The sequence below is a fragment of the Strigops habroptila genome, chromosome 2 (assembly GCF_004027225.2).
Source record: "Strigops habroptila isolate Jane chromosome 2, bStrHab1.2.pri, whole genome shotgun sequence".
In the NCBI taxonomy this organism is placed as follows: Eukaryota; Metazoa; Chordata; class Aves; order Psittaciformes; family Psittacidae; genus Strigops; species Strigops habroptila.
The window spans coordinates 91700646-91728306 of NC_044278.2; the positions used below are offsets into that span (position 1 = coordinate 91700646).

The 27661-nt window shown below is 42.3% G+C and overlaps 2 protein-coding genes across 12 annotated transcripts in view; both read right to left on the minus strand.

Annotated features, from left to right (window-relative positions):
• SUGT1 (SGT1 homolog, MIS12 kinetochore complex assembly cochaperone) overlaps positions 1–17235 on the minus strand; it is a 28813-nt gene extending 11578 nt beyond the window's left edge. Inside the window, exons 1-11 of one of the 4 annotated variants that reach the window (XM_030475998.1) lie at positions 16799–16926; positions 16680–16725; positions 12378–16187; positions 12041–12131; positions 11276–11345; positions 10833–10903; positions 5719–5772; positions 3871–3887; positions 2751–2776; positions 2041–2137; positions 736–843 (exon numbers count right to left, since the gene is read on the minus strand). In XM_030475998.1, the coding sequence (XP_030331858.1) occupies positions 736–843; positions 2041–2137; positions 2751–2776; positions 3871–3887; positions 5719–5772; positions 10833–10903; positions 11276–11345; positions 12041–12131; positions 12378–12386 (543 nt within the window). In that variant the 5' untranslated portion in view covers positions 12387–16187; positions 16680–16725; positions 16799–16926. Of the gene's footprint in view, positions 1–735; positions 844–2040; positions 2138–2750; positions 2777–3870; positions 3888–5718; positions 5773–10832; positions 10904–11275; positions 11346–12040; positions 12132–12377; positions 16188–16679; positions 16727–16798 lie in introns of those variants that run through there. The other 3 variants (XM_030475996.2, XM_030475997.2, XM_030475999.2) reach the window with 3 other exon arrangements.
• A 1675-nt stretch (positions 17236–18910) lies between these two features.
• Positions 18911–27661, minus strand: part of ELF1 (E74 like ETS transcription factor 1) — an 87884-nt gene continuing 79133 nt past the window's right edge. For all 8 annotated transcript variants that reach the window (XM_030475982.1, XM_030475983.2, XM_030475980.2 and 5 more), the window contains one exon: positions 18911–20625. In XM_030475982.1, coding sequence (XP_030331842.1) covers positions 20010–20625 — 616 coding nt within the window. In that variant the 3' untranslated portion in view covers positions 18911–20009. The remainder of the gene's footprint in view (positions 20626–27661) is intronic.

Here is a 27661-nt window from a genome sequence, read left to right on the forward strand (position 1 = left end):
CTGCAGAACCACTGCTGAAATACAAGGAAAGAATCAATACCACATTCCTACTGCAGACATTCAGGTGTAGCTCTATGGACAAAACATGTCTGTCTATGCGTTATACCAACAATATATGCTATGCCAGACCACACTTCTTCTACACCTGTAATATGCAAGAAATAAAATGCTGAGACAGAAGCATCTCTCTCACACCAAGCAATTTTCAAGTGTCTCCAAGCAAATACTATTTCCAGGAACAGTGTGGAACAGACTCTCTTGAAAAGCCAAGAACAGTTGACCGTATGGCTATAACCCTTACCAGCAAGAAAGGGTAAAGATTTATTTCAACACTGAAATGTTCAAAGTCTGACTTTTATTTCTTAGGCACACAAAGATAACTGTGCTTCACAAGGCAATATCTGCTCCTAAAAGTTTAGTAGAAAGGTGTTCATACTTTCCTAATACCTGAATTTTAAGAGTGAAGACAACAATCTTCTTACTACAGCAATAAGTAAAAGCATCCTCAACATAACTGTCATTTGCACTTCAATAAGCACCATCGTATTACTATTTCTGGTATTTGCACAAATTTGGAAAGACTCCTACTGGCTGAAAGGCACCTTGAAAAAAAGAAAAAGCATTTCTATATGAAAAGCAAGATGTTATGACTGTTGCAGAGAGACAAGACAATAGAGCAGAAACGTTTCAACATCAGAAACAGTCAAAGAAACAATTTACACTTTAAGCACTTACCTTTGTTGAAAGCACTTTAAATGTACTTTGCTCTGGCACTATAGAATGAAGAAGAACAAGCTTTAAGTTGTAGTCTTCACCTGATGGAAGTCTCACTGATGCATTCATCTGTTAACAGTTGAAAACACATCTCTGGTCATCTTTGAGAGCAGTTTTCCATTTTCAAGCAAAGGACTCATTTGGCACCAAGATTAAGTGATTAAATTAATGACCCTTCACTAGGGCACTTAAAGCATCAGGTGTCAGAATTTCAGACAAACGCCATTACATTACTGTGTTATTGAACAAGGTGTTTCTGAAGTATACTAGAAAATGAACAGGAGATTTCAATTCTTAACCAGCAAGTACTCAAAAAGCCTATTATCTTGTCAGCTTGATCTGCATTCTTTGGGAAAAGAATTATATGGCAAATGAAGTATCAACACATTAATAGCGGTTGCCCAGAGAAGCTGAGGCTGCCCCATCCCTGGAAGTGTTCAGGCCAGGCTGGACGGGGCTTTGAACAATCTGGTCTAGTGAAAGGTGTCCTTGCACATAGCAGGGGGGGTGGAACTAGATGAGCTTTAAGGTCCCTTCTAACTCAAAGCATTCTGTGATTAGAACAATTTGCAACTTCCCTTCTAATATACACAAGCTACGTGGCAAGTGCTTACACAATTTTAACAATCTAAAGCAGATGGTAACATTCAAGTACTTTGGTAGTTCATGAAGTTACCAACTTAGCTGAGAATAAGAACCTAACTCTTCCATATTCTCAGCTAAATTAAATATAAATGTCATTTGTACCACATATGGTATTACAACAGAGGTTATTGCACTTCCCTGAAATAGGTACTTTGCTGCCATTAACAATTTTAGTGATGCCAGAAGCAAGAAACCCCACCAACATTCAGTCTTTTTCTGTAATTGTCCTAAAGAAAGATATTACTCATTCACACCTATTTTTAGAATACCTAGTCCCTCTCCATTCCTACTCCAGATGCATGCATATTCAAACATTTCAAGTCCAGATCACTTCTTCCCCAGCCCTCCAAACACAGAGGCGGCTGAAAACCAGATGTTGCCTTTGCAGCATGCACACCACAGTACCGCCGGTGTATAAATCCTACCGACAGTGCTGTGGCAATACATCCTGGTTCACTTGACTGGGCATACACACATACACAGCACAGCTGTACATAAAAAAAGCTCAGACAGAAGACCACCTGTACCCCTCTCTTGATGCTATTGCAGCAGATGTTTGCTGGTTTAATTACTAAAGCCCAGGGAATCTAGGGACACAGACCAATAACCAATACAAATCACCTCTTTCTCCGAGAACTGCACACTGACATCATCCTTCTGTGCATTCTTGACCATTATGGTCACAATTACTTGAGATTCTGTTTGGTACCAGTCATATCTTTAAAAAAAGAAAGAGGAAAAAATATGAGAGGAAAAACTGACCAGAGAGATATACGCTAGAATACTAAAAGCTGGAACAGTACACTGTGCAGTTCAATGAGACACAGAAGACAGACAAAATCAGTTTTCTTCCCTTTCTTCCAAAAAAGCAGTTGCAGAATTGACAAGATAAATAGCTAAAGAACAAAGAATCTTTTTCAATCAGGAAGTATATAAAAATTAGGCTATTTACCTAACAAATTCATAATACTGTTTGCCTTCTATAAATTAAATGGCACTTTCTTAATTCAGGATCTTGAAAGTATCTCAAAAACATTACCTCTACTAGGCACAGTGGGGCAGCCTCTGAATTAAGCTCAGCATGAGAATTAGAAGCCAGAATGCTTTCACCATTCCCCACTCTCCCAGTGAGGTGTGTGTGATCTCCTGAAAGTACGATTCACTCTGAACAAAAGCAATGACACTGAGAAACACTTCACTTAGACTGCCATGTTTTAAAAGTTACTGAAAAAGAACTTCTACAGCCATTATCTTGCTTCTCTGATTCCCAAGTCAAAGAGGAGTTATATTCAATTATTACAATTCTCTCAATAAAGCTGAAGTCAACTTACTTGATCTTTGGTGGCAGAGGTTGCTGCTGTGTATTCCAGTTGAAGCATATTCCATTGGAGAGAAAGTTACATTAGTGTAAGTGAAAATATACCACGAAGTACTTTTCAAAGACGCAAATCATTTTCATCCTGATTGCTCCCCTTTTCTTGATTTATGTATGAGCATTAACCTACAGGTGAAGCTCTTCACTGTTCTCCTAGCCATTCATGCCAGATTAAGAATTTAAAAGTTTCAATTTACATTAAATATATCAGTCTGTAACTTAGAATATATTGCTCAGACATTTTATAAATAGCAGTAAGTTCAGCTTTAACTCATCTTTTTTCCTAGATAAGAAGTATACCTGAAAGACATACACTGGCTATGTTGCTAATCTGAAAGTCATGAAGGAAACCTGAACTAGATCTGAGAATTCAAGATGTAACTTTTAAACATAAAAACCTTTTAACTCTGAGATTGTCTTTACATACACCCACCATGTTTTCTGTACATCATCTTCCTCTACTCTACTCTTACAAGTAAAACTGAAGTAAATATGAAAGAGGGAGCAGAACACCCAATGCAAATTCCCACCTTTTTGTCTCCAGTAAAAAAAAAAAAAAAAAAAAAAAAAGGAAGGGGAGGTGAATTTCAACATTTCTTCTGAAAACTTCCAATTAAAAAAAAAAAAACCACCAAACACCAACAAAAAAGGAAACTGAAAGCTGAACAAGCTACAGCAGAAAAAAAATCCACAGAAACCACTTGCAAGCTACTGGAAAACACACAGTTACTTTCTGGCAGTCACAAGCAAGTTAGTAGTGACAACATGAGCAGGGTAATCTGTGAATTAGGCCACAGGCTGCAAGTCAGAAAATTGAAGTTTACTTCAATGAGCACACAGTAATTGCCGGATTTGTATGCCAGGCTTCAGAGTTTTCTCAGGGTTCAAATTCTGCAACCTTGGCTTTAATTAAAAGAGCCCATGTTCAGAAGAAAAGTTCAATCCTTCAGAACTGCATGCAACAGAAAAGATTATTTTTAAAGCCTTAAAGTTTTAAGAAGCCACTGAAGCCTAAAAGGATGCTCTAGCTTAACAAAGAAACCGAAACAGTAAACATACGAAGGAAAACGTCTTACCACTTCTGTCTGTGATGCTGCAGAGAGAACAAAAGTCGCACTTTCAGAAAAAGATATACTGAACTTACAAGGCATGTACTTATTCTAGCTTTCTACAGTTGCTCCAGACATTCTGCATTTATTCCGGTCTCAACAGTAGAAAGAGTTAAAAACATGCCAGTTCTACATCTAGTATTTTGCTTTTATGACACTACTTTTTAATCAGACCTCAATCAGCAACTTGTGTAAAGGAGTAACTAATATAAAGCATGTTCTGATTAACCAAAGGAGCAAACTTTTCATTACTTTCCCTCGCTAATCAGAAACATAATCAGACCGTTTTTAATGAAAGCAACATCATGGCCAACAAGTTTTAAAGATCACTCCCACAAGCTTGTACTAGGTTTATCATCCATCCACAGGAAAGTTCTCACTAAATTTGTCTCATGCTAGGCAAACCCAGTTGGGGAAGGAGATGTAAACTTGGCAGAGAAATTCACTCAGATGACCTTAAATATATGGTAATACTTGGATCTAAGCTATAGCTCAGTATCTCCTCTTCTACATACTTTGCCTGAAACATTTCAGATTACAGACGTTCTAAACGGAACAAACTTTCCCCTTGCTTCTTTATAAGCTTTATAAGCTAAAAAGAGATAAAAATTAATAAAAGAAGAATCGCAGAATATCAGGTTGGAAGGGACCTCAAGGATCACCTGGTCCAACTTTTCTAGTCAGAAGAACATTAAGTTGTAATGAAGAAATCAGAGTTGGGGTTGTTGTTGTTGTTTGTTTTTTGTTTGGTTAGTTTGGGTTTGTTGGGCGATTTTTTTCTTGGGGGGGTGGGGTTTTCTTCTTGGAGGAGAGGTTTTGGTGTGAGAGAATTAAGAAAATGGCTCAAAAAAGACAAGACAGGGATAATACTCAGGATAAAACAGGACAATTGAGTTGACCCAGACAAGTCACTGCAAAAAGTAACCATGTCATTAAAGAAAAATGTGCATTACAACCTTTTCCTTAGGAGGGCAAAGAAAGTTGCCACCCAAGACAGCTTTTTGCAAATAGGACCATGCATGCCAATCACTTACCTAATTTCTCCAAATAAAATTAAACCTGGCAAAAATGTATCATGAAGCAGAAAGTTGTTCATTCCTACACAACACAAAAGGGTTCTCCCACTGTTCGGTTTTTAGTCAAACAGGTTGACATGAACTTGTTCCACTGCCCCATTCTCTAGTGTGCACCACAAAGAGGATGGAAAGTCACAACAGGTGGAGTAAAAAACCTACATCAGTTACTCTATCTCATTAAAATCCACAGGCAGTTTAAGCACTGCAGATGAGTTAATTGTGGGGGGTGTCAATCTGTATGTACCAAGGTATGAAAGGAAACTATATTCACACTGACTACAATGGACAAAACACAAGAGCAACAATAGCACCTAAGGCACTTTCCACAAGAAACCAAGGAGTAAATCCCCCAAATTTCCACCTCTTTCCAACTTTATATTCTGCAAGACTTGAAACCTTATTTTGACAATGTTTTCAGAAAGCAAGCTGACACATGCTTCACAGTTACAATTAGTTAGCAGTTGTGTAAACAAGTTACAATTATGATTATCTGAACTTGAAATGGGTACTCCCCTGTCACAGAGAATTATTACATTAAAAATCTAATAATGTTCCTCTGAATCTGAAGTATAGAAGTGTTCAGGGGGTACACTCAAAGAAACAAGAAAGAGGAAAAAGTGACTTTTAAAAATCTTTTGTTCTAAGTAAGAGGTAAGCTGTAAATCTTTGAAAAACATGACATGGCTTCAAAGCACAAGGTGTATCAAATCTCTCATCAAGTAAATGTGGTTTTTCTTACCGTTTAGTATTTCTTCACATCTTTTAATCCAAATAGTAAAGGTATCATCTACATCTAGAAGAAATCAAACACAGTAACATTAAAACTCTTCAAGCACTACACATCTTGCAGAGAGCAATTCCTCACAATTGCAAACTGGAACAAATCCATCCCAAACGTGCACCAATTTAATGAAAAAGATATTATTTGCTCTTATCTTCTTGTAACCTGTCACTCCAGTTAAGCTTTAAGTATTTTTATACAAGTCTACTATTTAACTCTGTGATATTTAATTAACTTCAAATTAATTTGTAGGACACGAGACTTTGCCTGAACTGACCCAGATATGCTATTGCTTTCCAGTCTGCTCAACCCCTGTACAACTGTTTGGAAAGCAAGAGTAGAGTTTTACACGTTTTTCCATTATTCTTAAAATTATTTTTTCAAACAGCCACACTTCCTCTCGAGAGAAGTATCAGAAGAGACTCTCTGAGGACAACCCAAAGCTGCACAAGTTTCACAAACACCAAGCGTTTTCTCCTCATGGTTTCACACACACTTTACCAACACATCTGAAGTTTCAGGGATGTTAGAAATGCCTAAGTGCCAATTCCATTCTGTGAATCAGTATCACAGAAAAGTTTAGCAAGACCTTGATATTCTGGGAAGCAAGCTCCCCACATAGAAATGAATTTGCAGGAAAAATAGCTCAAAAGGCAGCAGTGTAACAACAGAGTAATCATCTTATTTCAACAAAATTCCCAGTCAAGAAAGTAAAAATGTGGCAACATTGCTGACCAGCTACTAAAAATAGTTAAACTTTTTATGTTTTTACAACCAACAGAATTCCTGCTGGGAGAGTTCACACGGCCAACTACCCAGCAGAGGCTGGAAGAGGCTCAACAAAAGAGTTCCCAACAGACATGCCTGTAACACCAAAATGTGACTTCACTGCAGTTATGCCAAGTACCCATCCCAACTCCCTCAAGTGTAAAACGTACACAGATTTTTAAGTGCGCCTTAGGTCTTAAAATGGCTACCTTACTCCTCAAGCCACTTCCTCTTCCCTTTTCCTATGCCATCCCCACCAGATATCTGAAAAGTTATCTAGTAAACTACCTAACATTTACATAGTCTCACACCTGTTGTTATGAAAAGATCATAGAATCATAGAATGGTTTGGGTTGGAAAGGACCTCAAGATCATCTAGTTCCAACCCCCCTGCCATGAGCAGGGACACCTCGCACTAAACCATGTCACCCAAGGCTCTGTCCAACCTGGCCTTGAACACCACCAGGGATGGAGCATCCACAACCTCCCTGGGCAACCCATTCCAGTGCCTCACCACCCTCACAGTAAAGAACTTCTTCCTTATATCCAATCTAAACTTCCCCTGTTTAAGTTTGAAGATAAAAATAATGCAAACAATAACATGGCTGTCTTGACGTTACAATACAATCAGACACCAACTGCTGCAGTCTTTTCTGTATTCCTGGCAAATACTCAAAAGAAGATACCTGTTTTCGATGGAATTAGCCAAAACTAACTATGAGAGGGTTCTGTGCAGGGATACAACACAATGTCTTCAATTACCTAATGTATACTTAGGGTATTCAGATGACTGACCGCAGACTGTCCTCAGAAATACATGGGGAAAGGAAGTGAGGCAAAGGATCCAAGATGCAGCAAAGTTAGTTCTGAGTAGATAAGGAAATTTTTTTGCTAAAAGAGTAATGAAACACTGGAGCAACTGCCCAAAGAGGCTGTTGAATCTTCGATCTTGGACATACTTGGAAATCGACAGTAGAAGGACCCAAGCAAACACATGGAAGTTCAAAGGTAATACTGCTTTTGGCCAGGGCATGAAATTAGATGAGTTCCAGAGCTTCCCTGCAACCTAAATTCATCTGCAATTTTAAAACTCAGCACCCATACCCTAAAAGACTTCCAAGTTTTGCAGCTGGGAACAAAGTTTATTAATGAGAAGTGAAATTAAACTGAAGCAGGTTCAGGCACCTACACAGAGAAACTCAGTCAAGTCTCCACTGATCCAGCCTCTGACTTGCAGCAGCAGGTGAAGAATTCTCTTTTTAACTATGGCCTATGCAAGACTGCTTCACACACAATGTAAAAGAAAGGTCCATGTCCTCTTCTCTGTTTTCCCAGATCTCCCTCGCCAGCCACTGCCTCTTTCCCTGCACGCCAGCACATTTTATAATTTGAGGCAAAGGATAATTTTTTTGTGCTTTATAGTCGCATTATCATCCCAAAGAACTTACCAACAACTTCTATTAATAACTTTCCAGTTCAGAAAACTTAACTGGGTCTTCACCTACTGAAAATTGGCTAACTCTTATTAGTATACAAGAAAACTACCCACTAAGACATTTCTTCAGAAAAGTTGACATGTTCCACCTTTACTAAATTCATTAGGTGGTCACAGCAAAAAAAACCCACCAACCAAGAAAATTTGAGTATAATTATCCTAAATCCACGTAAGATACTGAACTGTAACAGATTACACTGCTTCTTCAATCTCAGGGAAATTGATGAACTCAAAAATCCTCATGGTTGAGTGAAAGGAATCTTGCTTCCTAATGTTACTTTATAAAATAAAGAAACACTGCACATTCAACAATTCATCACACCAAGTCGTATTTAGATATCCCTGTAGGTGGGTAATGGGAAGCTTGCTGGGGTACCGCAGGCCTGCCAGTGCTACCAGTAATGAGCACAGGTAGGAAGCTCATCGGTGTTTGCATTCCAGATTAAGATTTCAAACAGCCCTTACATCAGCAAGGAACAGAAACATCTCCTGGTGTTCTTCTGCCCCCTTGTGTGGCAAAGAAACCAGCCTTGACAGCAAAGAATTCCCGACTACAGCAATTCTCTCTGAGGCAGCAAGAGCTCAAGTCTTCTCTTTATCACCAGCTTAGTGGTATGTGGCAAATTTTCCCTCTGTGCTTTGTTCGTTTTGCACTAGCTGCATTTAACTGAAGTTAATCATTCTGCCATGAATGCTTATGCTCACTATTGTTTTCACCTGGGATCCATCAAACATTTCACAGAGCTGCAAACTGTGTTCCTGACATAAAGTTGCCAGCAAATTAGGTAACGCATGGCAGAGAAGCAACTAAAAATCTCTATTTTTAAAAAGGCCTACGGGAGACTCCTCACCTCACAATGGGTCACAGGATTTTGTAACGAGATATGGGAAGCAGAGTGGAAGCTATCATTAGACAAGAGAGTAATCAGGAAGGACTGGGAAGCTTCAGGAACACTTCAGCTGGGTAAGCAGCAAAACAATGGCAAATTAAATTCCAGCAGGTAGGAGTCAAGCAATTCAACACAGGAAATCCTTGTGCTGTATTTCAGGAATTCTGAATTAGCAAAGAGGATCCTGGTACTCACTGACTTATCTGAAAAGACATCTGCAGCTTTGCGTGCTGCTGCACCTTACAACACAAGTCGGATGTGAGCTCAAACAGAATGAAAAAGAGATGCTCTAGCCTGAGGAGATTTAGTGTACAATCTGTGTTTTGAACAACTCCAACTGACCAACCAGAAAGGTGACAAAACCCATGCCCATGAAATACCTCAAACTGGCAGTGGTTGCTTGGGGTGGCGCAAGAATATGAAAAACCACAGATTAATCAATTAAATTCAGGAGTGATGAGTTTGGAGATGTATGCAAAGTCACCTACAGCTACAGAAGTCACTGGAAGGAATCTTTCACAGGAAGATACTAAATAGAAAACTTGGCCAGATTGCAAAGACACACCTGTCTTTCTGGTGTACAAACCAGTGGAGACTATCTACTTACTCAAACTGCCACAACTTAAGAGAACGAACATTAGGGAATTTCTTCCATTTTAACTCCTGTTCCAGAGCAGCCTAAGCTGACAATTAACACTTGCTGCAACTTCACCACATCCCCCTGCCACCACCATTACCACTGCCCCAACACTGCTCTGCTGCTTCCCTTCTGATGGCTTCAGCACTCAGACCCTTCACTGGGCCATTTCAACACATTAACCCATTACCACATTAGAAGTATTTTAACAAATTAAAAATAGTAGCTTTCTGCAGACTTGATGCATTGAAAGAAGAGGCTAAGCAATTATAAGAGTAGGAGGGACATAATGGCTTGGCAACAAGTAAAAATTAGCTTACACTCCCATGAAACTCATTTTAGATGAGAGGATCAGATCACTTATTTTTGCTAAGCCTTCAGGTCCCAGCCACTGTTACAAATAAGACAATGTACTAAAAAGATCTGAGATCATGACAACGCTTATCAGGTTTGTGCACTTTGCTCTGTGTAACCTTTCAAGGTGTTTTTCTTACCATTTCCTTATGCTGTTGAGAAGGGAGGGAAAGGAATGAGAAGAGGGTTTTACTTAAAATGGGGGACAGGAAGGAAGAGCAAGGAGTCACAAGCATCTTGCGACTGCTTTGGTTTATGCTGCCCCATGTCTTCTACCAAAGCTTTCTGTATTAAACTACCCCTTTCCTGCTTCTACAATAAAGTCAGATTTTTGAAAAGCTCGAATTCTCCCAAAAATATAAAGTGCCCAAGCCCAGCCAGGAAGCCAACACTTCAGAAAAAAAAAACCAAACACCAGATATAATAAATATGCTTCTGTAATTAAGTGATACTCAATGTGAGGTAAAAATCCATTTTGTCAGTTGGAATACCCATCAAGCTGCACATTCTTTGTAAAGACTGGTCTATCAAATGGTTTAAGAAGAAAGAAATTTCAGCTATGTATACGGAGCCTGCTCTGTTTCGAAAGTTTTCTATGGCACCTAGTGCCACACCATTGCCACCATTTGTTTGCAAGACCTTCCCAAGGAAGCACGAAAACACTCTCCATTTTGTAAAAAATGAACCAAGCCAAAACCCAACAAAAACCCAACTAGGAACTTGATACACATTTTAAGCAGTTTTACACTTCTCTGCAGTGATTTGACAGCCTTCCCAAAAGCCAGACATCTGAAGTCAGGCTCCTACTTCATTACCCTTTAAGAAAATATTAATAATTAAAAAAATCACCCTTGTTCGTCACTTTCAACCAACACATTTTTCTCATTAGCAAAGAAGTACTGTGCACACAAGACATTTTAATACTTACTGTCCAACCTCTGTCCCTCTCTGAACGCCTCTAAAGCAGATGCATAGTTTTTGATATGATAGTCACCTAACCTGCCATGAACAAAGAAAAATACAAGGAAAGGGTGATTACTTTTCAGTCTATTCCACATTCTGAAGGTCACAACATCCTTAGTTCAAACACTATATTGCTTAAAATTCACATGTAAGGATTTAAATCCCCCAAAAGGTGTGTTTTTAAAATGGCTAGGGTGTTAAGACAATCGCCCTAAGCTAAAGTGCTTCTTATAACAACAGCTTTATTATGCATGGGTTACAAGAAGTATGGCACTGAATATATTCATTCATTGTGCTGCAAAAAGCTTGTACAGAGCCACAATCCAAATACTACTATTGCCCTACATTCACAAATACATTTATATTCTAAATACTAAATATTCACGAAGTACAACATATGATACATACCCTTTTCTAAGGAGCGCTACAGCATTTTTGGGGTTGAGTTCTAGGGACTTCTTTGCATCTGCAACTGCATCTGTTGGAAGTCAGTTTTAAGGTGAGGAACATAACAACATGTTATAAAAAGCAGTGAACTGTGAGTCTTTTAGTAATGAAAATTTTTTAAGGTGTACTATGTTAGCTTTCTTAGCTTGCACATAAATCACAGTGTTTAAATCTAGCCACAACTGCTATGGATGAACCCTTCATTCAGCTGCAGAGCTCTACATTAAGATGTAGCATGACTTCCATTTAGTCAAATCCTCTACTTAAATCTGAAGTGTGAATCTGTTTGATTCTTAATGGAAAGAAAAAATAAACCAAATCTTCAGTTAGTCAGTTAATCTTTTTCCCAGGCATTATTCACTTATCACATTCCTACCATGACATGATTCAGTCTCTACCAAAAACATAAGGGTGGAAGATGCTTACAACACAAAGCTTAAAACCTGCCTGTGAAGCCTTCTTAAAAAAACGCTGCCAATAAAATACTAGGCTAAAACCAGATGGAAAGCTGGAACTGCAGAGTACCCAATTCATTGGAAGTTTTACAGAAGCAAAGCAATCAAAGACAATGATCAAACTACACACTAACTGTAAAAGCAGCATATTACATTACAGAAAACACTTTCTCTTATTACTATATTTGGCTTCAGATTGAAGATGTCTTCTGTAAAGAAAGAGTTATAATACACTTGTAAGAGGATTCTCAGTGGTGGCTGAAGATGTTACCAGCATAGTTCTGTAGGAGAATATGAGCGTAAGCTCGCTGACAATAATATTCGGCATCATCTGGATTCTTTTCCAGAGCTGTTGTCAGTTCCTGTAAAGACACATAAAACCCCCATGAAATAGCACCTTGGAAGCCTGCATAAAAAACAGAGTACCAAACTCTCTCAACTAAGAGACATTTCAGAAGAAAATATCCTAACTGGCATGACTGTTTACCTGTTTCTCAGTTCTCACCCACAAAGCTTAACCATCACAGTGTGAAGCACAAGGAAACTGCCAGTTACACCAACTCGAGGAGCCTGTTTCTTACTGAGAAGGAAATAGGACTTTCAAATGCCTTAAACATGAAGTCTAATGCACAGGTGATCCTCCATATCTCAAAGACCTCCCTACAATTCTCAGCATACTTGTACACAGTCTGCTGGATCTAAGGAAGCACTGCAGCATCAGGGATTTGGCAGTCAACATGCAATAAGTCAAAACACTCGTGTGGCGAAAACATGCCCAAAGCATTGTAACATGTGATGAAATACCACGCTACACAATATTACTGAGCACAAGAGATTGTTCTGATTTATGATGAACACAAAAGCAGAACAAAAGACTTACAGGGCACACGGCTAAAAGGAAATATTGTTGCACAATGGAAATAAGCATAAAATAGTCCCTTGTTAGGGGAATCACTGGCAAGACAGACCAAAATAATTGTATTATAAAGCTTATGACTTCTGCACAACAGAATAAAATCACAGCGACTCAATGCACACACCTGGAAAGAGCATCTCCAATTCTCTCCTTATTAGTGAAAGAAGTTCTCTTTGCTAGAAGACAATAAGTCTCCTAAAGCCACCACAGTACATAGCTACAGTACAGTAACCCTGTTTGCTTAGCTGACTTCTTCTCAGACTTCTACTCAGAATGTAGGTAAAATACAGGCTTTAAGCCTGCAAAAATATTAGTACAGGACAGCTGCAAAAACTGTCCCACCAAGCCAGAGAAAATGGAAGAGCAGAAGGACTTTTTAATTGGAATCAGTGTCTTGTTCTATTTCACAGATGTCACATAAAATGTTTACACCAAGTAGGAGCTAAAGTGCCCAGAAGAGCTTCTTTTAGCAGTAGCACGAGTTCTTACCAGTTTAAGATACACAAATCTACACCTAGGTACAGCATGGAAGTCTAAAAGCTGGTGGGTCTCTGAAAAAAGTGGCAGGCAGCACACAACTGTAACTTGATCCAATTGTACCAATGCCCTCCTAAGATTTAAACTCAAAAGCAATCTTCATTCTGGAAATATTCATTGCCATAAGTATTCCACAGGGGAGAGACATGAGCTAACACGCTTATTAAAATGGGTTCATGCTGTGCTGAGAGGTGAAGTACAGCTTTTGACCCCCAAAACCAAGTGCGGTCCAACTCTGACAGTGAACAGTACAGGCACTTCACAAGCAGAGTCACTTCTGTGCCAGTTCACCTCTCGCTCCAAACATTATTCCCTGTGATTTACGTTGACGACAGAAGCACTGATTAGAAGCAGCAGACTCAACTACACAACCAGCCCTCACCCCAGGAAAGCAAAGCAAAGCAAAGCATTTTCAACAGTGTGAAACTCATCTCTCTGTTGTTTTGGGTTTGGTTTTTTTATCAGTACATTGTCATATCTAATTCAGACACACACGCACACAGAAGTTAGTCCTTACACAGCCACGTGAGAAGTCAGACAAGTAATACTCAACTAGCACCAGGTACTCCAGATTATGCACATTAGCAACAGTTACTTAGAGCAAGCTTAGACCTAGTCCTCAGAAACATTCAAGTGTTTTCTACATATTTTGACTCTAAAGGCTCTCACCATGCAAGCAAGTTGCAAACCTATTTCTAAATACGTTGGGAACTTTCAGCTCCCTTCATGCTAAGTTTGTATGAATTAAAAGGTGCTTTTGGTCTCCAGACAGTAACTTATCTTTTCAACATGACAAAAAAGTCCATGAAAAGTTCACAACTTTATCATTCAGATGGCATTTAAAGATGGATGATGAGGCTTGTGATCAGTGGCACAGAATCTAGTTGCAGACCTGCAACTAGTGGTGTCCCCCAAGAATCAATGCTGGGTCCAGTATTAACTAATTCATGAATGACTTGGATAAAGGGACAGAGTGCCTGCTCTGCAAGTTTGCTGATGATACAAAACTGGGATGAGTAGCCAATACCCTAGAGTGCTGTGCTGCCATCCAGAAGGATCTAGACAGGCTGAAGAGATGGGCAGAGAGGAACCTTTTGAAATTCAACAAAGGCAAGTGCAGGGTTTAGCATTTGGGAAGGAACAGCCCCATGCACCAGTACAGGCTAGGGGCTGACCTCCTGGGAATCAGCTCTGCAGAGAAGGACCTGAGGGTCCTGGTGGACAACTGTCCGCGAGCCAGCCATGTGCCATTGTGGCCAAAGCCAACGGTATCCTGGGCTGCGTTTGAGTGTGGCTAGCAGACTAAGGGAGGTAGTAGTCCCCGTCTACTCAGCCATGGTGGGGCCTCACCTGGAGTACTGTGTCCAGTTCTGGGCTCCACAGTACAAGAGAGACATGGAGCTACTGGAGCAAGTCCAGTGAAGGCCTACTAGAATGATTAAGGGACTGGGGCATCTCTCCTATGAGGAAGGAGTGTGGGAGCTGGGCCTGTCCAGCCTAGAGAAGAGAAGGCTCAGGGGGGGATCTGATCAATGCATATAGATATCTGATGAGAAGGTGCCAAGAGGCTGCGGCCAGACTCTTCTTTGTGGTGCCAGGTGACAGGACAAAAGGCAACAGGCATAAACTAAAACACTCCACCTGAACATGAGAAATAACTTTACTGTGAGGGCGACCAAGTGTTGGAATAGGTTGCCCAGAGACGTTGCAGAGTCTCTTTCCCTGGAGATATTCAGAAGCCATCTGGACACAATCCTGAGCAATGCTCCCTGCTTGAGAAGGGGAGGTTGGACTAGATGACCTCCAGTGGTCCCTTCCAACCTCAACCACCCTGTGATTCTGGATCAGATCCAGCTGCAGAAAGCCAAAGCATGCACCCCAGGAGTTAAAGGAATCAGAACTCCTGCGGGGACAGTGCAGAAATGCCGTGCCAAGTGGACACAGGTCTAGTCAGATGTGGAAGCATCACAGACCCCCATTTACACGGTATTGTGTCCCAGATTAGAAATATTAAGTACATGAGCTAAAAGACCACACCTAAGACCATGCAAACGTGGTGTATCTACCTGTAGATCGAAGCTTCCAAGTCAGCTAAACTCTATTCTGAACTATGGGGCTTACAGATTCAGAGATTATCAAGAAGTCTGGATACTCAACTCAGTACTTCAAAAAAAAAAAAAAAAAGGCTACACAAGTGACATCAGTATTATTGTATCAGATATTCGATAATGCTTGTGCAACATGTTATTGTTTTGAAGTACTGAATGTACAAAGAACTGAAATATACATTAGAAAAGCAAAGCAACTATGTTAATGCAAAAAAACAAAACCAAAACCCAAACCCAAATGCACATTCTGTAGTATTCTTTAATACTTCCAAAGACCTTTTGGCATTGGAGATTTTTGTGTCTGGCGGTGATTCTTCCCCCTCCTACAATGGGGGACTTACTTTTTTTTTAGACCTTAAATTAGTTTTACTATACCAAATATATTTGCTTATTCAAAATTGCTTTTTAGATGCCATTTATCTTCTGAAAAACTTTTACAAGCTACAGCCTAAACCCCCAAGAACCGTTAGATTTAGCTTCATAATTTTCTTTATGGGAAGATAATTCAACATCATCTTATGCTTCTGCCACCTACTCCATCCAAGAAGAACTAACTATTTGTATCCTCGCCCCTTCCAAGTATGTTAAATAGAAACACTTATCCGCCCTTCACTTCTGTCTTCTCTGTTTTAGTTAAAAATAACCTTTGAAAGCACATTAATACATGTTAGTGGGTAAAAGCATAGAATCATAGAACAGCCCAGGTTGGAAGGGGCCTCGGAAGATCATCTTGCCCAGGCCTTTGTGGGAAAGGAACATCATCTTAACGCCCTGTCCAGTCGTGCCTTGGAAACCCTGCAGTGATGTAGGCTCCACCGCATCCATGGGGAGGTTGTGCCAGTGAATGATCACTCTTACTGTAGAAATTTATTTATATTGAGATGAAACGAAGAACAGTTCCGGTCCCCACAAAAATATAGGAAGAGGAAGAAACAGATCAGGGCAGAATAAAAAAACCAGTAAAGACTGAACAAATTTGTTTAGTAGGGATGGGACTTTTTAACCACAAATGACAAATTAGTTATTTGAACTACCATGTACCTACACCGAGGAGAAAGTTGGTTGGTTTGGGGTTTTTCCCTCTCTGCAGCATGGGCAGCACCAGCGCTCTGTCAGAACCGCGCTGAACCCCTCCGAGGCCAGCCCGCACACGGCAGCGGTGCCAGGGGAGGCTCTGCAAGCCCCCGGCTCGCACCAACGGAACCACCGCACGACGCTCCAGGGCTCCCCTCGCCCCGGGCACGGCTGCCTCCAGCCCCACAGCACCGACGGCTCGGCAACCCTCAAACACCCGAGGCCTGTACTGTGTGTCCCCCCCGCGCCGCTTCCGAGCCGCCGCCGGCCCTCACCTGCGCCGCGGCCCCCGGGTCCCGGTCGATGTCCCCGTCCGAGAACCTGCCAAGGAAACACAACGGCGTAAGAGGGCGAGGAGAGGGCGGGCGAGGGGGCCGCGAAGCGGGGAGCTCACCGCGGAGGAGCCGCCGCTGCCGCCATGCCGCCCGCCGCCCCCAGGAAACTTCTGGAGCCGCTGAGGCGCCGCACAACGAGCCCCAAGGCCGCAGCCGCGCAGGGCCTGCCGGGACGCGGAGGGGCGAGCCGGCGCCGCAAGCTCCTCCCGCGCCTCACCGGTGAGGCGGGGCCGCCATGGCTGCCGTGGCGAGTGCACTCTCCGCCGTCATCGAGCTTCCTGCCCGCCTCTTCCTCCCGCCGTGGCCGGGCTGTGGCAGTTCCTTCCGTGCCGAAGCTTGTCCCAGGTCGCGGGCAGGGCTTCCCAGGCGGGGTCTAGGCGTACACGGGAGAAAGGAGCGGGCGCCATTTGGGGTGTGAGCTTGAGGGCGGCAGGGGTGAAGCTGAGGCGGCCGTGGCCGCGGTGCAGGGGCGGCTCGCCCCCGAGGCACCGCCTCCCGCCCCAGCCGGACGGGTGCCGGTACCCGCCCCTGGCCGTCAGGAGCTCCGCCGGCTGCGGGGAGCTGTCTCCCTCCCTCCCTCCCTCATGAAGTCGTAGAACGGTTTGGGTTGGAAGGGACCTGAAAGATCATCTAGCCCCAACCCCCTGCCACGGGCAGGGACACCTTCCACTAGACCAGGTTGCTCCAAGCCCCTGTGTCCAACCTGGCCTTGAACACTGCCAGGGATGGGGCAGCCACAGCTTCTCTGGGCAACCTGTGCCACTGCCTCACCACCCTCACAGGGAAGAACTTCTTCCTAATGTCTAATCTAACTCTCTCCTCTGTAAGTTTAAAGCCATTCCCCTGTCCTGTCACAACCCTTGCTCCTCCCTGGGCTGCCGTCCGTGAAACACCTCAGTAAAAAAGAGCCTTTTTCTGCCCTGCAGCCTCACACGCATGCAGGAAAGAATAGCAGACTCAATTCTTTCGTTCTGAGTCAGCAGCGTTTGGTGTTTTGTTTGGCTGCTGCCACAGGCACACAGGCCGCTGCGGCAGGGGAGGAGTTGCTCAAACTCCAAATGTGAGCCCTGATCTGTGATTCACTCCAGCTTCTCCCTTCCTTTGTCACAGAATGGTTCGAGTTGGAAGGGACCTTAGAGATCATCCAGCTCCAACCCCCCTGCCACGGGCAGGGACACCCCCCACTAGACGAGGTTGCCGTCCTAAGGAGAGCCAAAAGTATGGATACACCCAGCTGGCAGGCTAGAGCCTGAGGACACGAGCAGGGAGTGATTCTCATTTGCTGTTCGTTGCACAACACTGCTGTGGGAGACACGTCACTGTCTGCTGGAGATCTTCTCCTCTTAGCCAACTGCCATAAATGAAGCGTAAACAAACCATTTTCTCTTTGTTAAAGTTGCAGCTATGGCAAGAAGTTTTGTTGGCAAAGCTGTAACCTTATGGTGTGGGGTTTTTTTCATGTTTCCAGTAAATCAGCAGCACAACTTCCCCCCGTTTAAAAACACTGATGCCAGTCAAGCATTATCACTTCGGGTTTCCGAGTATTATGAAATACTTGTTCTACAGGAAGAAGTCCCTATTTTATAGCTGGATTTAAAACCCCAGCCTCTCTCTCCAGTGTTTTCATCAATTAAACCAGGCAGATAGGGCAGAGAGCTGCTTGTTCGATACAGTCTGTAAAGTTCTATTCAACTAGGCTGAACTATCTCTGCCGCAGTTCTGCTCCCATTAGTTTTTCTAGCACTTTTATGCTTATCTTTAAACTTTTATCACCCAATCAATAAAACTCCTAGATTTATTCGATCATAGAATCACAGAGTGGTTTGGGCGGGCAGGGACCGTAAAGCTCACCCAGTTCCAACCCCCTGCCATGGGCAGGGACACCTTCCACTAGAGCTGGTTGCTCCAAGCCCCTGTGTCCAACCTGGCCTTGAACACTGCCAGGGATGGGGCAGCCACAGCTTCTCTGGGCACCCTGTGCCAGGGCCTCACCGCCCTCACAGGGAAGAACTTCTTCCTCATGTCTAATCAAAATCTACCTTCCATCAGTTTAAAGCCTGTCCCACCACAGACCCACACTGATTAATCACGCTGTCCCATTTCTCAGTGTAGTTTGGTTATTTATGATGGTCACTAAAACGTTATAATAATGTAAACCATTGCAGAGTAAATACAGAAAAATGTTTTTCCACTTGATTTATTTTCATAATAAACCAATTAAAAATACAAAAGGCAAGGACCCAAGGTTCAGAGGGCTCCATCATTTAAAAATTTGTCTTTAAATACAAATTCACTCTGTAATATGAATACATATAACATTAGACCTCTAAACATAATGATCTTATTTGCATCTATCAAAAATTTGTATGGAAACAAATTAGCTGAAAAAACCTCCCTGTGACATTAAATGTACATTATTTACAATCAAAAAAAAAAAAAAAAAAACTCTTAGCAGTATTAATCTCCAAATACCTGTATAAATTGTATATATTTCATTTCTTTCCCCCCTTACAAAATAATCTGAAGTAGAAAGCAAGACTGTTAAGCTTCATAGTCGCAAAATGGCATGAAACGTTTGCACCTGTAGTGATGCCGTTAGCTTCTGTAATTAAATATATCTGATGTTTCCATATAAAATAGAGACATGGTATTGTCCATTACTGGAATAAATGTTTCGTATACTCTCAATAGGAGTGTATAGTCAATTTTGCACACACAAGAGCTTGTGCTGCAAAAAATGCAAGAGGATACCTGGTTATCAAAGTCTAAAACTGGTGTAATTCACCAGTATGGAACACATACTTGATCGTAAAAATCCATACACATGGAATGAAAAAAAATGTCCCACTAAAAGTAACTGTTGCTTCAGAAGTTAAGTGAAGTGATACACGTAGGGATTAAACAGAAAAGGTTATAGTAACATTACTGCAATGTAAATCGGCAACAGACTGAAAACATACAATAAGAAAGAAGTCTGAAACTTTGGCCAACAACCTCAGGAGAATGTCTTCATAGCGCAAAGAGCATGTTCCTTCATGCCTGTATTTTGAAACATGAGTAATATGTAATTTTATTTATATGATAACATTTAGCAATTAACAGAAAATCAAAATCCATTCTAACGCATGAATTCTAACAATTAACTGCAGAAATTAAGGAGCTTTGCAACATCTTGCTTCAGAATCAAATCATATATATACATAACTGAGAGGTCCCATCACATTTATGAAAATAATCATCCACAGGGTCTTTTTTTTTCTGTTTAAGAATTTACTCATATGAACTGGGTTCCAATGGCTCATTTTCTTGCTTCACTTGCACGTCAGATGGGAAGCCATTCGAACTGGACACCACCATCACAAATGGTTGCTGCTGGAATCTCTGCTCCGACTGCTCAGTATCATCTGCTTTGTCACTGTCATCTTCTTTCACTGCCTCTTGTACATCGCTCTGCTTTGTTTCTGGTGCTTTAATAACCGAAGTGATCACCGTGCCCGAGGGGTGAGCTACCTGTGAGCTGCTGGGCGAGAACGTTACCACGGGGGTGGTGGCACTGAAGGATGGAGACGAAGCCATGTTGACTGTCCCGTTGCAAACTGTCTGCACGCTGCTGGTGATCACCTGCTGAACTTGTGCTGGGCTCAGCACGATTGAGGAAGGAGGTGAGACTGGCTTCTGAGACTGTAGCATGACATTTTCTTTAAGGACTGTCATGGGTTGTGAAGTAGGAATGGCTTGTAAAATGAATTTCTGGGACGTTGTTGCTGAGGCTGGATCTGTGCTTGCTATCACTGTAGTAAGAGGCACTGTCTGGAGTGTTACAGTATGCAGCTGCTGATTGCTAGGAGACACAACCACTGGAACTTGGGTTGGATTCTGTAAAGTCCTATTAAGATTAGAAAAGATTATAGGGTCAGAACACTTCCACTCTAAGGTTTGAAAAACAATTACAGATTTACTATTTGAAAAATCACTTGGCATCATGAACATTGAATTTACCCAATGGTTCCAAAAGAGGTAGCAGGTGCTCTCCTAAAAACCAAGAACGGGACCTGGCCCCTGAATTCAGCAATACTGTTCCCAAAGTAAAGGCACCCTGCATGAACAATTCCACCAGTGCCAAACTTGCCTTTGAGATGTGCAGTAGTTCACCAGAAAACCTGGGAATTGCATCTGAAATCTCCTTCTCGGGCATCAAACAACATCATGAACATGACCTACTACGCAGCTGCCATCAGTTTCACAAGGTACCCTAAGTAATTTTGAAGTCATGATCCTGAATAATTCCTAAATCAGGCCTCAATTCCCCTGACATCAGTGTATACATTTACCTATATGCAAAAGTATCTGCACTGTAACAGTGAGCCTGGCCAGGACCTTCTCAGACTCCCAGGACACACGGTTCTCTGTCTGCCAGGCTTGCACGCTCCTTCTGGTAAAGCAACTGAAAAGAATTTGCTCCCAAAACATCTGTTTAAATTAGGAACAATTCCATCAGTTGCAGGCTCATGGACTTGGCCACCCCGTTTACTACTTTCTTTGTATGTACAGTAACATCAGAGGCTTGAAAGCCACATGTTGGTAAACAACTACAATAGACAGCAGTGACTTAGAGATGTGGCTAAAACACATACACTGCAGCCATGCAAATAACAACAAAACAAACAAACAAAAAACCCAAACCACAACATACTCCTGGTGAAGCAAAGGATTTCCAGGGGAGGGAAAGAGGAAGGAACTGGCAACTGCTTTGACACCCTCCCACAGCTTGCTCCTCCCCACCGTGCCACACTCTCTCTGATAAATCTTTTTGGTTTGTACCCATGCAGTACCTACTTTCCATAGCTCTCTGAAATCCTACTTGCCAACATTTAGCCACTGACTAATAAGATCAGACTCAGCATATTCAAAACTTCAATTTAAACCATGCTCTAGCTATCACAGTCACAACTGCTGTCACAACACAGTCACAGTCACAACAAAAAGCTGACCAAGGCAGGACTTACGCGATGCTGACGCTATGGGGCAATGTGGATGCAGATGCTGGTGGTGGTGGTAGTCCAGCCCCATGGGGAGCTGCATTCCCCCTTTCTTAATGCAGCAGCAGAGACAAGTGAAGGAATATTTGTAGAGGATTTCCCTGATCCCTCTCAGCTCAGTCCTCTGGGAAAGGCCTCTAGCTGAGCTCCAAAGACTGCTCCAGCAAGAGCAGCTCCAGTAACACAGCTGGTATCAGGCTCAGAGCACATCAGTACCCCCTGAGCATCCTCCAGCTGCCAGTCCTTGCTGCAGGCAGTCTTCACCCCACCTCATATATGGCTTGGTAATATGAGGAACATAATCTGCCTCTGTAGCTTTCTCTGCCTCACAAGAAAGAAGGTTGCAGTAGGCAGGAATGCTGCTGTAGCAGAACAAATCCAAATCCTTGCCCTTGAGGCTCCCACGCAGGTCTCATCAGAGAGGCCGTAATAACCAAGAGACAAAGTTTGATGCGGCTGACACCAGTGTCAGTCTTGAACTCCTGTTTCACACAACTAGAGGCAGCCCACAGAAGCAGCTCATGGAAATGGGGGCTGGCTGGAGGTGAAACACCAGCCAGAGTGAAGTGATCGCTTCTTTTCTGCCAACTTCTGAGAACTTGGTGCTGCACAACAAATCTGAACAACCAAGCTTGAAGTGCGAGGCTCAGAATGACTCACACCATGTCTGCTAAGGGCTATCAGTGCTAAATCTCCCCCTTCGCCCCCACTAATTCCCCTGAGACCTTGACAGAAAAATCACAAACGTCTGTGTCAGAAGCAGGAACAGGATGAGGGCATCCACTGGCTTTTTTTTAAAAATAGTATGAAAAATTTACCTACAGTTAAACAAACTTGCATGAAATCAAAATATCACATAGGTCCAGCTCAAGCCATAGAAGTCTAGAGACCAGCAATCTACGTGGAACAGCTACGAAGGAAAGGCAACTGACACTTGCCACCAGAAAAGCATTAAAAGTATCAGAGTAGATACCAAGCCAGCTGTTTAATCCATAAAGAAACTTGCTTGAGCCTGAAGGATTAAGATCAACTAAATAGTTTGAAAGCAGCAGCTGAAGCTGGTAGCCTGTGCTGGTAAGCCACCCAAGTATTATTTTGAAGCTACTTTGTTGTTCTTTAGCTGTTTTGCTTTAAACAATGTAGTAAAAATAAAAGCTTCTAGCTGTTAAATGGCTTGAGAGGACAACATCAAAAAGTGTGAAGTGGACCTAATCAGTGCAGAAGGTATTCTGCAAAGAACTAGGAACAACAGCTTTGAGAACACTCAACCAGCCTGTTTGTCCCAGCACACTGTAATTTGTATTTGCATACTGATGTTAAACCATTTTGTTTCTCCTGAAAGCAAGTCCCATACCTGTGCATCATCCTGTGAATAACAGTTAACTCCACGTGCTCTATCTTCTCCATCAGTCAAGATAGATATGTATGATGCACACATCTATAAACACGTAGATACACATATCTATACACACACAGAGTGTGAACTTGCTACAGGGAAAGCATGCAGCAGATGTCTGTACAAGCACCCGATTAAGTAGCACACAGCACCATAAATACACATTGTTATTTATGTTAATGGTAGCCAAGCAAGACATCTGCCTCAATTGGTAAGACTACAGACAACTGCTGTGTTTACTGACTAAAAATCTATCTGCTCAAACTATTTGCCTTGAATGTCATTGGGGAAAAAAATCCCAAAACAACAGGTTTGGTTAATCATTTTGCCTGTTTGAAAAATAAAGTACACACTTCTGTTAACAATGGGCTACATTATATTAGGTGCTGTGTGTTTTGGTATGCTTCAGAATTTCACTGTCAATTTGCTAACGCCCTTCCTACCCTAAAGTACAAATCTATTGGGTGATTACTTCAAAAGTTCCTGCTGAGGTTACAGAAAGAACAAGAACATTGAGCAACAGTGAGGAAAGGGAAATGCTGCCATAAAACCATCTGGTTACAACTGAGAAAAGAATGACAAAAATCCTGAAGTCATTTTAGCTTGGCAGAAAATGATCATCTATTTCTTGGTCCTTTTGGTACTGTTAACAGACAAGAATTGTGAAATATCATATGAGCTCATCAAGAGGTAACTAGTGATAAAGCAAACAGTAAGTGACAAGCAGGAAAAACAAGTTTATTCATGGTAATTTATGTGAAATTTATGAAATGGAGAAAGGGAGAAGATAAAAAAACCCCAACTCAAACACTGAAGCTACAAGCCAAGGTAAACAAGGTATTTCACAGCACAAAAAGAAAATGAAACAAGGCAATATTAAGAAATACATAGAGAGCGGTAACAGAAGAGAATTCCCTCTCCAACACACACGTTCAACCTACAACTATAGGGAAAACGATGGCCTTGAGATAAACAGGCAGATTTCCAGGGACTTTCCTAATTTGTTGAGCTAGCTGGTTGCAAACAGCTCACTGACTCAAGCTAGGAAGAGCTTGAGGGAGGTGAGGGGGTGGGAAGCGCTTGTCAGAACCAATTCAGATGCCCGAGTTGAGAGGCAATCTCTTCTGGGGTACTGCGGGGAGCATCAGCCAAATGCATCTCAGGAGCTCTCCTCCGCAGCTGTGCTCGTGTACCTGATCCTCAGAGTCATCCCCAGCCCTGTCGATACCTCACCCCAACACACTGCCCCATAGCCACTGGCCCACCCGCAGGGGAAGCCACGCAGACAGGAGCTGCTAGGCAGTCTGGGGGGAAATGTCCATGAGAGGTAGAAAGGCACTTGACGCCTTCATGCCCTGACTGAACACAGCCTCCTCCGAAGGGAGGGCAGAACTTGCCTGTTCTTGTCTAGCTTTGCCTGGACAAGATAATCTCTTAACATCATGAGGACAGAGACAGAGGACTCAACTCTCAAGTATGGTGTCCTTTTTACTGACCCATGCAGTCTTACACTCTTCTTCCAGAGTTTTTCAGAACTGCATGCTCATCTGAAACAAAATTCATTTGTCTAGATGACTTTGAAGTCCCTTCTGCTGTAAGCAGCCTTCTTCCTACCTACCACAGATATTACATCAGAAATGGGCTTAAGAAAAGATCTCAGCTGCAGGAAAATCAAATAAAAATGTTTGCTATCCCTACTGTAAATATGTTCTGAGAAACACACCCTGTTGTAAGCTAAATGAGACTTTATTGTAGAAGCTCACTGAGATCACATCAGCCTATGCTTCCCCCAGGAAAGGGATTTTCCTCACCACCCTGAAACTTGAAACGCAGTCAAGCCTGCACTTAAAAGATCGGCAGAGATCGTCTCTTTGCAACAATCACTTATTTCCCTTCCTTTGGGGAAAGCTACAGCAGCAGTGAGCCAGATCCACAAGTATCAGCTAGTTGGTGTGCTGGAGAGCTTCTACTGCAGACCTGCCTCTGGAGGATGAAGACCCAACTTGTTGCACAGACAGAAGACAACTGTCTAGCTGCATACAGAAGCAAAGCACATGCACTGATGCTGGCTGATCAACATAAGGCTTTCCAAGTATTAGCCAGGAGTTGCTTCTGATTATCTAGAAATCCTCAGCTGGCATCGCATTCCTTCACTCACATTCCCCATCAAGTCCCCAGAGAGCCCTCGTGAGCTCTTTAGTGAGGCTGAAGCCTGTGACAGTTTTTATTCAGCATAACCTACAGGAATGGCAGAGGAGTGATGGGTTACAACATTAGCTGACATCGTGCAGATTTGACTCTCGTTCTTATTCAGGATAAAAGGGCTGAAAGCAGACGGTCACTGCAAACTCTCAGTAAGACAGTGCCAGAGTGCCTCCCTGTGTCTGTGTGATTATGCAAGTTCGAGCAAAACCAACATAGATAGGGTGTAAAGTATGATTACAGAACATAATGGTGACATTCACTGCACAATTTACACAAGCTAACGTCTGTATATGGCACATGATAAAGACACTTCATTTGAAATAGCAGCCGTAATCACATTTTCAGAGTTGATAAACTAATGCTAGACAAATCTGTCTGGTTTTCAGCATCAGCATAGCTGCAGTCAGACCACCAGTACATCACAGCCTGGATACAGAAACAGATCATGAACAACAGCAGAAGGCATATGCGTTTGCTTTGGGTAGGCATGACTTTCAAAGGTAATTCCCTCTGCTTATTGGGACCAATCCACTGTGTTGGCATATTGCTGGCTTCATCACTGTTCTTATACAGAATGCTCATGCCCAGAAAAAAACATGATTCACCTTCAGCTACTTCCTTCTCCTCTTGAATGAGCATCTTGCCACTGTGGTCCATGCTTGTGTCACCTTCAGGATGAATTACTGCAACGTTTTCTACCTCAAAGGTTGCAAAAAGGTCAAGATGAAAGCTGTAGCTGATTCATCATGTAGCAGCTCTCCAGTTCAGAAGTGAACACACAAAGCATATCCCACTCGTCCTCTGTGGTCTGTATTAGCTTTTCCCCCAGCTATAGAACAGAGTCAGGATACTGGTCTTCTAACATGCTCTGTCCAAGCTACCACAATGACAACGTGAAAATACAGAAAAGAAACAATAAACTGAATTTTGATAGAAACATTGTGTTTAAAACCTGAAGTCCACTAAAGCATCACACAGCATCTGTGAGCATTCAGCTAATTGCAAGTTTCTTGGTATACAGAGCTGCCAGCTAGAAGATTCAGCTATGTCCCATGCACTCAATAAGAGAGACTTACAATTTTTAATTACTCGCAATATGATCATCTTTGAACTGTTAATAACATGAGGACTAGTCACTGCACCCAAAAGACACTCCATCTTAAATCACTGTTACCCTAGATTAAGGGTAAATGAAAATGCATCTCTATCTGCAGTCATTTTAGTCATTTAAGGGAGCAATTTAATTGCCCAAATGCAGGCACCTTAGAGCCCTCTATGATGTCCTAGAGAAGTCCCTAGCCTTACAGGAGAGGAACACTTTCTGGAGCAACAGAAAGGATGCCATTTACCCTCAGAATGATCCACTGAACACAGAGCTGAATCCCAGGCCTACTTTGGTGCCTCTGAATTCCAAGCTAAAAGAATAATTACTCCACTAAACCAGATACTCTGGTTAACCTGTGTCAGTTATTCTGGTTTAAAAAGAATCATTTTACAAGTGCTAAATTCAAAGAGACTTTTTCTTCCTCAAAAAAGCTGGCTCATTGGGAAAAGTCAGAAATAAAATGCTCATCCCGAGAGGCATTTTTGGTTTTGTCTTATCACTGGAAACACGTGGTGCCAAATTCAGCTCCCAGTTAAACGACTGGACACTGCAATGACTGTGCTTGCATCCACTGAGCCAGAGCAGTTAGATCTGTGGAACAGCAGTGAGTGTGCAATTCCCAATATTCCCACTGGTGATACTAGATGTCTTCCTGAGTCAGCAAAACCCAGTTTGCATGACCTGACACTGCTCCTGTTTCCCGAGCCTGGGTTAGCACCACATCACAGGCTTTCTGTTTAAGCACTGGGGCTGAAGAAGAGGCATTTATCCCTGGTGAGGAATGCTTTTCCTTGTCTCCACTGTATACAGCAGCACCAAAACTTGTACAGAAAGCCCGTCAAGCCCAGACCTTTCCACTTCAAAATAAGACACTACCCTCCCCTTAAAGTACACAAAACTCTGCACAAGCTTTCTGCAGCTATAAATGAAGCCACTGCTTGTCTCCTGTAAAAAGCCAACTCCTGCTTTTCACTGGCAAGCCCCTTTCTTTGAGAAATGCAAAGGCGAGCGACTGCCACGCTCTCCCAGCAATGATCTGGGAGTAGATCTTACCAGGCAATGCTGCCTATGGCAGGGGACGGATGGTGACACGAGCCCTCCACAACATTCCTCAAACATGATTCTTTTACCAAGTCCCTCAGCAGGGAAGATGCATGTTCAGACTTCTTCCCTGAAG